The following is a 13,801-nucleotide window of genomic DNA, read 5'->3' as shown; positions in this document are numbered from 1 at the left end:
AGAGACCTAAAGACTGTTGTCTGGCTCAATTGCCCTTATTCTTAGCCACTGTTCTATACTCCTCGTAATTACAAATGTGATGAGAGTCAATCAGAAGAGTGGGTAACAACAGGGAACTATACTAATTTGGGGATCAGGAGGAGGAAGTGACATTGAAGAAGATACTGAAATACGAACAAGAATAAGTTAAGTGAAAGACAGAAAATGGGTGTACTTCCAGAAAGAAGGCACAGCATATACAAAGGTCCAAGTGGAGAAAAGAACACAGCACCTAGAAGACTAGCGTGACCAGAGTTTGAAGAACAAAGTAGGGGAGATGCACAGAGAATTAAAGGACTAAGCAAAGGTAAGATCTTTTTTCTTTTCATTTTTTTTAAGGTTTATTTATTTTTGAGAGACAGAGATAGAGCATGAGCAGGGGAGGGGCAGAGAGAGAGGGAGACACAGAATCTGAAGCAGGTTCCAGGCTCTGAGCTGTAGCCCGCCGTGGGGCTCGAACTCATGGACTGTGAGATCAAGACCTGAGCCGAAGTCAGACACTTAACTGACTGAGCCACCCAGGCGCTCCCAAAGGTAAGATCTTATAAGGTCTCTGGGACCCATTCATTAAGAATGCTCAAATACAGCCTCAAGAATGGGGAGCTGAAGAGTGTTTTAATCAGAAATTAAGATATCAACCTGGCCACCGTGGAGAGAACTAATTATGAGGCTAGAAGGGATTCAGAAAGGCCAGTGAGGAGACCAGTGCTGTAAAATGTGTGACAGATGTTGGTAGCTATGCCTGGGATGGTGTCAAAAAGGATTAAGAAAAGTGAATGGACTTACGGACATTTCATAGAATTTTTAGGACTTGATGTTTTGAGGATAAAATTTAAGGAAGAGGAGAAGGAGTCAGGGATGACACCCAAAAGGCAGGGTATAAATAAGGGGTATAGGTGTCACAAAAGCCAAAGAGAAGAGTATATTTGAAAATGATAGTGGCAAGAATGTCAAATGCACAGAAATAAAAACGATAAATCCAGGAAGTGCCTCTTGGACATAAAGATGTCATTTGATGAATTCAGTGAGCAGTTTCATTGGTGATGTGAAGGTGAAATTTGGAATGCAGTGGTGGAATGAGTGAGTGGGAGCGAGGAAATGGAGACATTAAATATATACAGTTATTAGAAAGGCTTGTTTTGAAATTGGGGAGAAAGCGAGGGAGGCAGCTGAAGGGAAAGTTTAAGTCCAAGGGGAATATTTTGTTGTTGTTTAAAAATGGAAGATATAAGTAAATTTAAGTGCTGTTGGGAAGGAGCCACAAAGAGGGAGAATTTCAATATTCAAGAGAATGAGAGGAGATGATGAGATTTTGGAGGAGGCAGTGGACAGGGATCTAGAGTCAAGTTAGTCTTTGGCCTTTGGAAGGTAGAGGGATGCTTCGATCTTCTGTGGTAATGGGGAAAGAAGTGGCAATAACAGATGGTGGTAGTTGCTCCATTTGATGGTAGGAATTTGAGGTGGTTTCTGGGCTATGCCTCCTCTTTTCTCTGTAAAACAGGAGGTGAGGGCATTTACTGACAGAAAGCGAGAGGGGGCTGTTTATGGACTGAATGTGTACATACCCAGCCTTGCCCTTCCACTCCCAATTCGTATACTGAAGCCCTGACCCTCACTGTGGCTGTATTTAGAAATGGTACCCTTAAGGAAATAATTAAGCTTAATGGGGTTGTAAGGGTGAGGCCCTGATATTAAGGATTGTTGTCCCTACAAGAAGCAACATCAGAGAGTTTCCTTGCTTTTCTGGCCATGTGTGCTCAGTGAAAAGGCCTTGTGGGGACAAAGTGGCCAAAGCAAGCCAGCAAAAACCTTTACCAGAAAGCAAACCCTGATGGAACCTTGATTTTGTACTTTCCAGCCTCCAGACAGTGAGAAAATTAATTTCCCTTGTGTAGGCCACACAGTTTCTGGCATTTTGTTATGGCAGCCTGAGCCCGCTAAGCCAGGGGTCATCTGAAGAGAGGGATGAAGGTGAGAGAGAGTCACTAGGGAGCAGACATAAGAGGAGGAGCCCAGGCAGTATGGAGAGCCCAGTTCAAGATGATACCTATCAATTTATAGGCACTGATGTTCCTGACTCCAAGAGTTCCTCCAGCCATGGTTAGCCACCTAGGTGCAGGTATGGTCAGAGGTGCAGGTATGGTCAGCTGTGGAATTTACTGAGAGGTAACACAGCAAAATAGCTAAGTTTAAAACCTCTAGAATGAGACTACCTAAGTTAAAATCCTGGCACTGTATTTGCCAGTTCTGTAACTTTGGGCACGTAAACTTAATCTCACTAGACCTCAGCCTTTTTATCTGTAAAAGAGGTATAAAATGGTACCAACCACCCGGGATTATTGAGATAACTAAGTGAAATAGCATACGTAAAAACTTGGCACAGCACCTAGTAGGTATCAAGCGGAAAATATGTTGTGTTGTTAGATGCAGAGCTGAGCTTTTACTGAACAAGAGCAATAAAAAGACCAAGAGAGGTGGCTGAAATGCTCTTCCATTAACAGTTAAGCTGGACACGAAGGAGAGTGAACACAGAGAGCTGAAATCCCAAGGGCCCGCAGACAGAGTCCAAAAGAAGCAAGCATTGTTGTAGTGGGATATAACAAGTGGTATGGTTTTAAGTGAAGATAATTTAAATTATGTCTCTCCAAAATGAATTTTCTAATTGTAAGTATGGGTTCCTGACTGTAATTGGGGTTCAAAGTATCATTAACTGGTGAACGAGGAAACACCCTCCCAAACTCCAGCCCTTAAGGGTAAACTCTAGTGGCTGCCGCCTCTCCAGGTAGCAAGGTTCCCACTTCAGGTGTTTTTGCTATGCATTAGGAAGAAGCAATGGGGGGCATTAACCATCAGACTTTGGCTCAGGTCATGATCTTGCAGTTCCTGAGTTAGAGCTGTGCTGACAGCTCAGAGCCTGGAGCCTGCTTTGGATCCTGTGCCTCCCTCTCTGCACCTTTCCTGCCTGCACTCTCTCTCTGTCTCAAAAACAAATAAACATTAAAAAAATCACTTAAAAAAAGAAGTGGCAATGGATATGAAAAAACACCAACTATTTATTTTGCAACTACAACAACTATAGATAGGTTCAGGGAGACCAAGATCTGTAAGAAATGACTATTTGCCTATAACATCTATAATAAAGTTGTAGGATTGGGGGTGAAGATACAGACATAAAGATAACTAACACAAGGCAATATATGTAATTGCTATAATGGGGGTTTTGATCACATGGAGGAGGAAAAATTAATTCTGCTTTGGGAATCAAAAAATAATCAACATTTTTATTTTCAACATTTACTCTACTGCCCTTTACAGATTAGAATGTATGCTTTCACGATGATCATATTTATTTAATTACTCCTGAGAATTCACAGCACATTATTTTGTGTTTTGCTTAGATGTACTAATTAAAAAAAATTGTGAAGATATTTATTAAGCACCTACTGTGTTTTACCCATTGTGCTAGGTACTGGGAATCCAAAGATAAAAATGTTTCAAATATTTGTTACAGAAACACCAAACGAGGCTGGACGCCAAAATTCCCTACAAATCACACCAAGGAAGAATATCCATGATGCTAAATAAAAGTATTTTGGAGGGAGAAATTTTTCATGAAATGTCAAATTTCAGCTATTTCCAACATGGGCTAGAATTCTGTATGTGCATCCCACATGCAAAGGAAATCTTTTACGATGATTGTTCACCATTTCCAATTTAATATTCCCAAACAGATGTGGGTCATGAAAATAGGATTAATCATTTGCAGTTGACATCCAACTGCTTTCTTTTTTTCCACACTTGCCTAAATAGTATCTCAATAGCTTTTTACCAAAAAATTAGTAGTTATGCAGTGTCTAGCATATAGGTGTACTGATGGATTTTGAGAATTATTTAACTACCCAAATGACTTTTTCTTTTCCAGGCAGTATACCTAATGGTACTAGAGGATATAACTCAACATGAATTCTACTTTTGAGGACAGAAACTGGTTCCGATCAGGGTTAGTGGGTAAATTTTTATAAGTAGAAAAGCTATATTTGGGTCTAACTTCATAAAAACAAAAAATTTGGGGGAGTTTCAAATTTTGATTCTTTTTTCACTTTCAAAGTAACTAGTTTATCCTAAGGGACTGAAATAATATAATAACAGGCTTCCTAGAAGATCTGTACTTTATAATCCTACTGGTTGTGATGGGAAGAACATAGGAGATTGAATAAATGCAGACTCCACACATTGTTCAAGTGAAAAATACAAAAGAAGTCCACATAATCCAAAACACAGTTTTCGTGCTTTTTCCAGCGTATGCTAAGAAACGTTATTGGAACTGAGCTCTTACCGTGAACATTGAGGTTAAAATATTGTTTGGCACTCCCAGCTCTGTTCTCAGCAATACACACATACCTGCCGATATCTGTTATTTGAGTGTTCAGAATCTAAGGAAAAAGATGAAGACATTTCAACTGAAACTTTTAATAAAGCAACTTTTCATATTCATCATTATGTTTCAGAATAAATATCACATACCTTTTCTGATTAATACCAGATGAGCACAAGAAAAAGAAATTTTTGTGCATAATAGTGCTGATGCCAGCTTTTATTAGGTCAATCAAATATTTATTTACAAAGATTTCCAATCAGAAAAGGCAAATTAAAAGAATTAATGTTTATTTATTTTTGAGAGGTAGGGGTGTGGAGGGGCAGAGAGAGAGGAAGACACAGAATCTGAAACAGGCTCCAGGTTCCAAGCTGTCAGCATAGAGCCGGACGCAGGGCTTGAGCCCATGAACTGCGAGATCATGACCTGAGCCTAAGTTGGATGCTTAACCAACTGAGCCACCAAGGCACCCAAGAAAAATATACACAGGGCTATTAGTGAACAGCAATTTGGGATATTTATGTGGTTTTCATTATTTATTACCAATTCTTTACTAATACAGGGGAAGTGTTGATCTACAGGGAACCTTACACCACCTGGGATTTTATCATCAGAAATAGACTACAGAAAGGATTATAATAATTTACTTATAATGTGGTTTTTATCACAAGGTCCGTGTTGTAGTAAATTTAGAGGGGTGTGCATGTGTCAAAAGTACAGACAATTTTTGTAAGAATTCACACAAAAGTGTAATAGTGGCCACCTCTGAAAGACAAATACCATGTGATTTCACTCATATGTGGAACTGAAGAAACAAAACAAACGATCATAGGGAAAACAGAAAGAGGCAAACCAAGAAACAGACTCAATTCTAGAGAACAAACTGATAGTTACCAGAGGGGAGAGGGGTAGGGGGATGGGTTAAACAGAGGATGCAAATTAAGGAGGGAACTTGCTGTGAAGAGCACTGGGTGTTGTACACAAGTGTTGAATCACTAAATCATATGTCTGAAACTAATATCACCCTGTATGTTAACTAACTGGAATTTAAATAAAAACTTAAAGAAAATAGTGGTCCCCTCTGGTAGGGAGTATAGAATAAAGAATTTTATTTTACATTCCTCTTATGGTTAGTTATTTTTATAAACATAATATTTACAAACCAACAAAAGTATCTTTTAAAAGTGAAAAAGACTTATAAAATACAAAGTGAAACAGCTTTTTAAAAATAAGATTTTTTTACTTTTACCTGAAGAATTCTTCCATTAGATAGAAATTTATGATGCCCATTTTCTAGCAAGGGCTGTCCATCTTTTTGCCAGGAATTCTTTGGTGTGGGGCTGCCACTGGATAAACACTCCATCAATGTCTTCTTATTCACCAGCACGGTGACCTCTTCCGGAAGGTCACTACTTGCTCCCTTAATAATCGGTGGCACTAATAAATGATTGCAACAAAAAGATAATGACAGGAGATAAGGTCTTTTCTCAGTTATTCTAATTTTGTGGCAGTTTTCAAAAGTATGGCATGATAACAGAAGAGCAAAGTTGAAGAAGAAACATTTTACACCAATAACTTAGGGTGATGATAAAAATGGTGTGAATTTGGGTTTACCTATCCTGGACTAACCTCTTCCACGATTTTCATTCCCATTTAGCTCAGTCCCAATCCTTCTCCAAATTATCTGACCTTGTTTCTCTCTCAGCCCCTTCCACTATGCCTTCAGGGTTTTCAAGCATACATATAAGTAGAATCTGCATGAATGAATATTTAAGTCTGGTCACCTAGACAAGCCAGATCAATTACATCTTTAAAGTGTATTTGGAATGTACAGATTTGGTTTCATTTTGCAAGGGAATTATCTGGGCTTCTTAAAGTGTGTTTCTGCAGCCTCAGTGCCCATGGTATCAGCATCATCTGGGAGTGTGGTTAGAGACAAATATGGGGGGTCCACTCAGACCTCTTCAATGGGCATCTTTAGAGAGGCCAAGAAATTTGTTCAGGTGATCTTGATGTACACTAAAGTTTTAAGAGTCACATTCTAGATTTTCCTACATATATTCATTTGAATTTAAAATAATACCACAGAATCCAGGTGCATACCTATCTTATGTTAGACTAGTCCATTATGAAAAATCACATTACCCATAAAATTTTAAAAATGGAAATGTTTCATAAACTAGAAACACATGTATTGGCTTGCTGTTGTAAATGCAGAAAATTTATCTTCAAAGTGAATAATCATTTTATTTTATTTGGAAAGCTTAGCTATTTTGTTTCATTCTCTTACAATGTACCATAACTTTAGCAATCAGTAAAGACTATATATTTAATGTAGATACAGTCCTGTGGTATTTGGGTCTTTCAAAAACTAAGCTGAAAGTCTGTAAAGAAAATAACCAAGGCTACAAGGTACATATTAGAATTTCAATGTTACTTTAAATGCAAATTTTCACATTCAAAGTTATATGATTTTTACTATACTCTAGATAACATAAGCTATAACTTGAACTGCAGATTAGTAAAAACTGAACTTGAACTTCAGATTAAATGCACCTGTCAGTAACCCCAATACCAGGAAAACTAAACAAATGGGATGTTGGGACATAAAGATTCTATGTTTTCCTCAACTTCTGCCTGGGGCTGAACCATCAGGAGGTCCCAGAGGTCCCAGAGGTCCAGAGCTCTTTCTTTGACCTGCTCCTCCAGCTGTTGACCCATCAGCTGGATTACACCATTCAGAATCATTCTCAGTAGAGAACCTTGGAGTAGCACATAGAAGGTGAGCCTCAAACACTGTGAAACATCCCTAATTTAGACAGAATTTTGGGTACAGTTTCTATTTTTTGTTTTGTTCCAGCTCTCTAAACTTATCTCCATCATGCTGTGCAACTTCCTCTTAATTAAAATAGCCTGGAGGGATGAACATCTACCTTTGACTACTCACCCCCCAGGTTCCATTTCAATTTAACTGACTCCCAGTCCTTCCCAATACCCCATTATCTTGCTTCTTTATCAGATTCTTCCACTGTGCCCTAAACTCTTTCCAAACTTAGGTCAAATTAAGTCATGTGATCTAGGATACTCCTTCACTCTTCTTGGTGATGTTAGTACTGATTTTCTTTTTTTTCTTATCACTATCTCATAGACTTTAAGATCTATCTTGATGACCCATCCAACCCTAATTAGTTCATCTCTATTCCATGTCAGCCAGTCCTAGACAGCCATACCTTGGACCACTCAATATTAACACCTCTTCCCTTTGCAAGTTATAAGCTCCCTGAAGAAGGACCAATGTCTAGGATATTCACTACTATGTCCTTAGTGCCTGGCACATAATTGAGCAATCAACAGATACTTGTCAAATATATGAATTTGGGACTCTAGTGTTCTTTCTTCCACCTCTTTTCAGGCTTCCTTCCTAAGCTGCTCTTTGTTTGCACTGAAAACTCTAGCCTTTCTAATCTTTCCTCACTTACAATCAACCCATCAGCTAAATTCCATCATTTTCCCTCTTGCCCTGCCCAGACCTCATAGGGGTCATTTTGGTGATGCTCTGTCTCACTAGTTTTTCGCCCTCCAGTGCTTCCACAATATATACCTGTTTACCTTGTAGCACAACCCTGCCCCACCCAGATAGAGCACACTAATTATTATTATTATTATTATTATTATTATTATTATTATTATTATTTTACCTCTACCTCCAGGTTACTGGGGATGCTGTGGAAGGAAGGGTGGCTGTAGAAAGGAATAACTGAGCCACATGGCTCAAATTTCAACAGTTGACTGTCCACCACATCCTCTATGGTGGTAATCACTAAACTTCTCTGTTTTCTGCAGACCCAAACACCCCTGCCAGTTTTTCTTGCTCTCATACTTAATGAAAAGGACTAAAGACATTTGATATGCATTTCCCCATTTCTCTCCTAACCATTCCAATGAATGGCAATTCATTACCACGAAAGGCTAATTAACCCCTCTTGGTTCCTAGATTGAATTTTTCACCTGTTCTAGGGTCTTGGTCCATCAATTCCTGCACACCACCCTCCCCCATCCACACACACACTTGAAATTTTAATTTGTCCCGTTCTGTTGGATCACCTTCTGTGGCCTATAAGCAAGCTCAAATCTTTCTTAAATATGTTTTCTCAAACAAGCTGTTTGTCCTAAAATTCTACTCCATTTCTTCCATCCTCTGCAAAATGTCTTAACAGTACTCTATATTTGTTTTCTTTCTGATTAGTTGCTCAAGATTAATCCTTTTGTCCTGTGGCTTTCTTTGTACCATACCACAGTATCTAAATCAATCTTTTGAATCATATCAATGTTTTCTTAGTTTTAAAGCCAAATGGACTTTTTCAGTTTTACTTTTCTTAAATTTGCGTTAGCGGTCAATACTAGATCCATTTCTTGATAACCATTTCCATGCCTTGGATTCTGTGATAGAATAGTATGTAGTTTACTGCTTTTCATGAACTTCTCAGATTGTTTCTTCTCTAACTCTGTTTTCCTTTTCCTTTTCCCTACTTGTTAACAATCCCACCACAAACTTCTTTTCATCTTCTCCTACTCTATCTATAAGCCTTGCTGTTGGAAATCTCGTGCCCTTGAATGTCACCTGTTTGTGGATAACTATCAAATCTACATTCTTAGTTCAGTCTCTCTCTGTGCTGAAGTTTCTTATTTCCAACGACCCTTTCAATATTATACCTAGGTATCTTTATCTTGTAACATGCCAAATTCAACATGTCCAAAAGAAAATTGACTTCCTTCTTCCCAAATAATGTTGTTTTCCTACATCTTTTATTTTTATTATTCTTGCCACCATTTTCTTAATCACTCAGAATAAAATCTAAACTCTTTCATGCTGATGGCGTCCTGTACATTCCCACTGCCACCTCTCTAGAGCAGTCTCTTCTAATGGAAGCAACTACTTATTTCTGCTTCTAGTGACATCACCTCTCTTTTCTCTTCAAGGTACAATACTTCTTCCATTCTCAGTTCATGCATTCAGATGGAGATCACTGCAGTCTAAGGATAGGCACATAAACTAGGCCTTAAACAGCCCACTTAGCTGCTATGATTGGTTCACAGGTAGAAATGTGATTCATGCTTGGCCAATTAAAGCCATGAAAATCCAATTCTAGGACTTCAGTTGTAAATACTAAGAAAGGCTTTCATTTGGATGTGAAATTAGAAAGTTGTAAGAGTAGAGCTCCTGGGGGCCAACTTGTCAATCTGGGGGATCCCCTCCCCCCCGGAGAGTGATGCTAGTAGAAAAAAAAAAAAAACAAGAGAAAGAGGAAGGTTAAACCTGCTTGACCTCTTTTGAGCCACAGAAATCAGTTATGATGTAAGTCAGATCTACCCTGGGACTCTTTCGCCTTCTGAGTCAATGAATTCTCTTTTTTTTAGTTGAAGCCAGTTTGTTACCTGACACTTCAGGAGTCCTAATTAATGTGTTCTCAATTTGTATAAGATAATTAATTCCTCAGTAGCACTATCACTTTCTGATTATCTTTACAGTCTTTAAAGTGCTCAGTGCAACATCGTGCAAACATTAGTTCCTCCAAAAATTTTTTTGAGTGAAAGAACGCACAACAAACAAAGACTCACAGAGTACACGAACGTCATACTGAAGGGAATCTTCTCCGGCCTCATTCACAGCCACACATGTATATCTCCCTGCATCTTCTACTTTAGCTCGAGGAATCTGCAACACTCGCCCACCTGAAAACAGATCCCAATATATTTACTTCTCTAAATCCTAGAGTGAACACTGGTCATAAACAGAGATGCGGTTTTTCAGGTCTAATGACTTCCTTACATTTTCTTTCAAGGTTCTTATTTCATCTAATTGTTCAGTTTTAATCTGACATACCATTTTTATAACAAACACTGCATTATTGATAAGTGATCCAATATACGAATCACATCTCCTGAGAGACAAATAGCTCGTGTTATTTCTTCCCAAGAGGGTAATGTTGCTCTCTCTGTCTCATCATATTCCATGTGGAATGGTATTATGTAGTGACTTCTTAATTTTACAGTTTTGAACATATGTAAAAGAAGTTTACAATGTTTGAGGCAGGTACAGGTTTGAGAAAGTAAGAGCCAGAGATGCAAAAGTTATAAAGTATATTATAATACATACAGATTTAAAAGAATAAGTGCATATTTTTAAAACATTTCACAGATATATTTTCAAACTCAAAGTTTCAATAATTGTGTAACAAATTTTTACCTATGTTTACCATTTATATTTCATTCCACTTATTTTAGTTCTCTCTATATATACTTTATTTATTTATTTATTTATTTATTTATTTATTTATTTATTCATACATACATACATATATACATACATACAATCCTTTTTCTGAACCATTTGAGAGTAAGTTGGAAACATGGTGCCCTTTTCCCCCTAAATATTCATAAATCTGTATTTCATAAGAACAAGAATGATCCCTTATATAATCATAGTACAGTGATCAAAATAAGGAGATTAAAAAAAATTTTTTTTCAACGTTTATTTATTTTTGGGACAGAGAGAGACAGAGCATGAACGGGGGAGGGGCAGAGTTAGAGGGAGACACAGAATTGGAAACAGGCTCCAGGCTCTGAGCCATCAGCCCAGAGCCCGACGCGGGGCTCGAACTCACGGACCGTGAGATCGTGACCTGGCTGAAGTCGGACGCTTAACCGACTGCGCCACCCAGGCGCCCCAAAAAATAAGGAGATTTAAAATCAACACAAAACTACTATTGAACTCACAGTTCGTATTGAAATTTCATTATTGTTACAATCTTTTATAAAAAATTTCCTCCAAGCCTACATCCAATTTCAGATCATGTATCACAACATTTAGCTAACATTTGTATTTAGTCACCTTTTTAAAAATTTTTTCAAGACAGTCTTTTATTTCATTGAAATCAAGTTTACAGGCCATGGACTACACTGACCTTAAGTGTACAATTTGGTAAATTTTGACAAGCTTCTTTGAATGTTTGTTAAAAGAGAAGCCTTGAAAAGGTTATTAATTCCACAACAATTTAAACATCTTCTTTTCCACCAATAAACCATGCAATAACTAAAATATTTGAAATTAATAATCATAACTGTTGATTTATGATAAATGCATTTAATAAAGTGAATAGCAACTATTTGCAAGCAGATTTTAGAATTTATCATTAATAATGTGTAGAAACTGAACTGATGATCTCATCACACTATTAGAGACATGGAGTGTGAAGGAAGCCAAAGAACTTCTTAAGTTGATAGAATGATCCTGTAGCAGATCTGAAAATAACCTAAAGTATGCCAGCCCATTGTCAGAATTCTCAGCCTACACTCTTTTAGCTTGAAGGTTCACAGATATGAGGGGCATTTGGCAGCTTGTGTCAGTTAAATTACATGGCCAGAAAGCTGATCAACTCAACTGAACTAATAAATAAGGAGAAACACACTTGGCAAAGACCCCACGTTTCACTCAGTTCATAGCCATCATTACCTGGTAGAATCAACACTCTATCGTTGGAGGTCAGAGGGCGGCCATCTTTGTACCATGTCAGTGTTGGGGGAGGAGCAGCATTAGTTTCACAGTAAAGGGAAATGGGATTGTTGATGATCACATCCTTGGCTTCACCACTCCTGCCAGCATCCAGCATGTTTCCTATTTCCCAGAGTTTCTGAAAACTTGGAGGAACTATGGAGGAAAGACATGACATGCTAGACACATGTGAATGCTCGGGTTAATTAAACAAAGATCTTGTCTGTATTTTCACAAGAATGACTTGTAAATGTAATAAATTAGACAATGCGAAAATATTTTCCAGTACTTACACACCTACCAACTCGAGTCCTGAGCCAAAAAATGTAGTAGACAGGAGTCAGAGTTGGTTTTCATGTGGAAGAACAAGAAATATGGGGCTCAAAATGCCATGCTCATGCTTTGCTCTCCCTGTTAAAGGTCTTAGAAGATGAAGAGGCCTATTTTCAGCCATAATATGCCATAATATGCATGGCTAGGAATATGATCATAGTGGGAAAAACTAAATTTTGAGGAACCATTAAAAAAATTCCAGCTCAACAGAGATCATTTGCCAATGATTTGTCTTACTAAGAAGACTAAAGAAGTTATGCAATCAGGATTGGTAACTGCATTAGCAAAAATAATAGGACATTCTCAAACATTTCTGAGGGACAAGCATGAACTTTCTAGAAGGCAATTTTCCTGCACATCAAAAGTATTAAAAAAGTGTACAACACTTGACCTAAAATTTCCACTATTAGTAACTTATGAAAAACCACAGATGTCCAAAAGTTTTATGTATAAAGATGTTCAGTGAAGCATCACATGAGTAGTGAAAACTTGGAAACAACCTAGACATTCAACAATAGAAGTGTAGTTAAATACATATTTTAATACTCAACTGATAAAATGGGTACATTATTAAAGAGCATGTTATAAAAAGCATATATAAAAGCACAAAAGTAACACTATCAACAACTATAGCAGGTACCACTTCTTAAACGTTTTTCTAAGAGTTTTACATACTTTTTTATTTTATTATTTATTTTAGAGAGAGAAAGAGTGTGTACGCTCGCACGCAAGTAGGGGAGGGGCAGAGGAAGAGAGGGAGAGGAAGAGGGAGGGGGGGAGAGGGAGAGAGGGAGAGAGAGAGAGAGAGAGAGAGAGAGAGAGGGAGAGAGAGAGAGAGAGAGAGAGAGAGAGAGGGAGAGAGAGCAAATCTTAAGTAGGATCCATGCTCAGTGTGGAGCCAACATGGGGCTCGATCCCAGGACAGTGGGATCATCACCTGAGTCGAAATCAAGGGTTGGTTGCTTAACTGACTGAGCCACCCTAGCGCCTGAAACTTTTACATATTTTATGTTATTTAGGACTGTGTGGAGCCTGACACAGGGCTCGAACCCACCAACTGTGAGATCATGACCTGAGCCAAAATCAAGAGTTGAACTCTAAAATGACTGAGCCACCCAGGAGCCCTTTTAAATTAAGGCATTAATTTCAAAACATGGGAACCAAGGCTTAAAATATTTATGTAACTTGTCCAAGTCAAAAAGTTTGTAAGAGCCTAAATCATCATTCAATTTCAAGTCTGACCATTTAAAATTCCATACTTTACTACTTTCTTGCCTTCCATGTAAATGCTATCAAACAAAACCTTCATGAAAAAAATATTAGGGGAAAGCCCATGTAATAGAAAAGTCTGTATCATGTGACCCTGATTTATAAATGAAGTATACCTTACAAAAAGATACCAGAAGGAAACATAAAAATAATAGAAGTAACCCTGAATAATGTATTATTTCTTCCTCAATTTCTCAAGTTCCAGTGTTCAATAATGAATTTTTTTTATTGTC

General features: G+C 37.9%; 1 protein-coding gene across 5 annotated transcripts in view; it reads right to left on the bottom strand.

The window, feature by feature from the left end:
• The window catches only part of HMCN1 (hemicentin 1), a 492,563-nt gene that overhangs the window by 97,413 nt on the left and 381,349 nt on the right, over positions 1-13,801 (bottom strand). For all 5 annotated transcript variants that reach the window (XM_040446605.1, XM_040446604.1, XM_040446606.1 and 2 more), the window contains 4 exons: positions 11,928-12,122; positions 10,034-10,147; positions 5,664-5,851; positions 4,376-4,472 (listed from right to left, as the gene is read on the bottom strand). In XM_040446605.1, coding sequence (XP_040302539.1) covers positions 4,376-4,472; positions 5,664-5,851; positions 10,034-10,147; positions 11,928-12,122 — 594 coding nt within the window. The remainder of the gene's footprint in view (positions 1-4,375; positions 4,473-5,663; positions 5,852-10,033; positions 10,148-11,927; positions 12,123-13,801) is intronic.

Source organism: Herpailurus yagouaroundi, unplaced genomic scaffold, assembly GCF_014898765.1.
Source record: "Herpailurus yagouaroundi ecotype Mexico unplaced genomic scaffold, PumYag 195, whole genome shotgun sequence".
NCBI lineage: Eukaryota > Metazoa > Chordata > Mammalia > Carnivora > Felidae > Herpailurus > Herpailurus yagouaroundi.
Note: the sequence above shows the minus strand (reverse complement) of the source record. Positions and strands in the feature narration are given on the sequence as shown.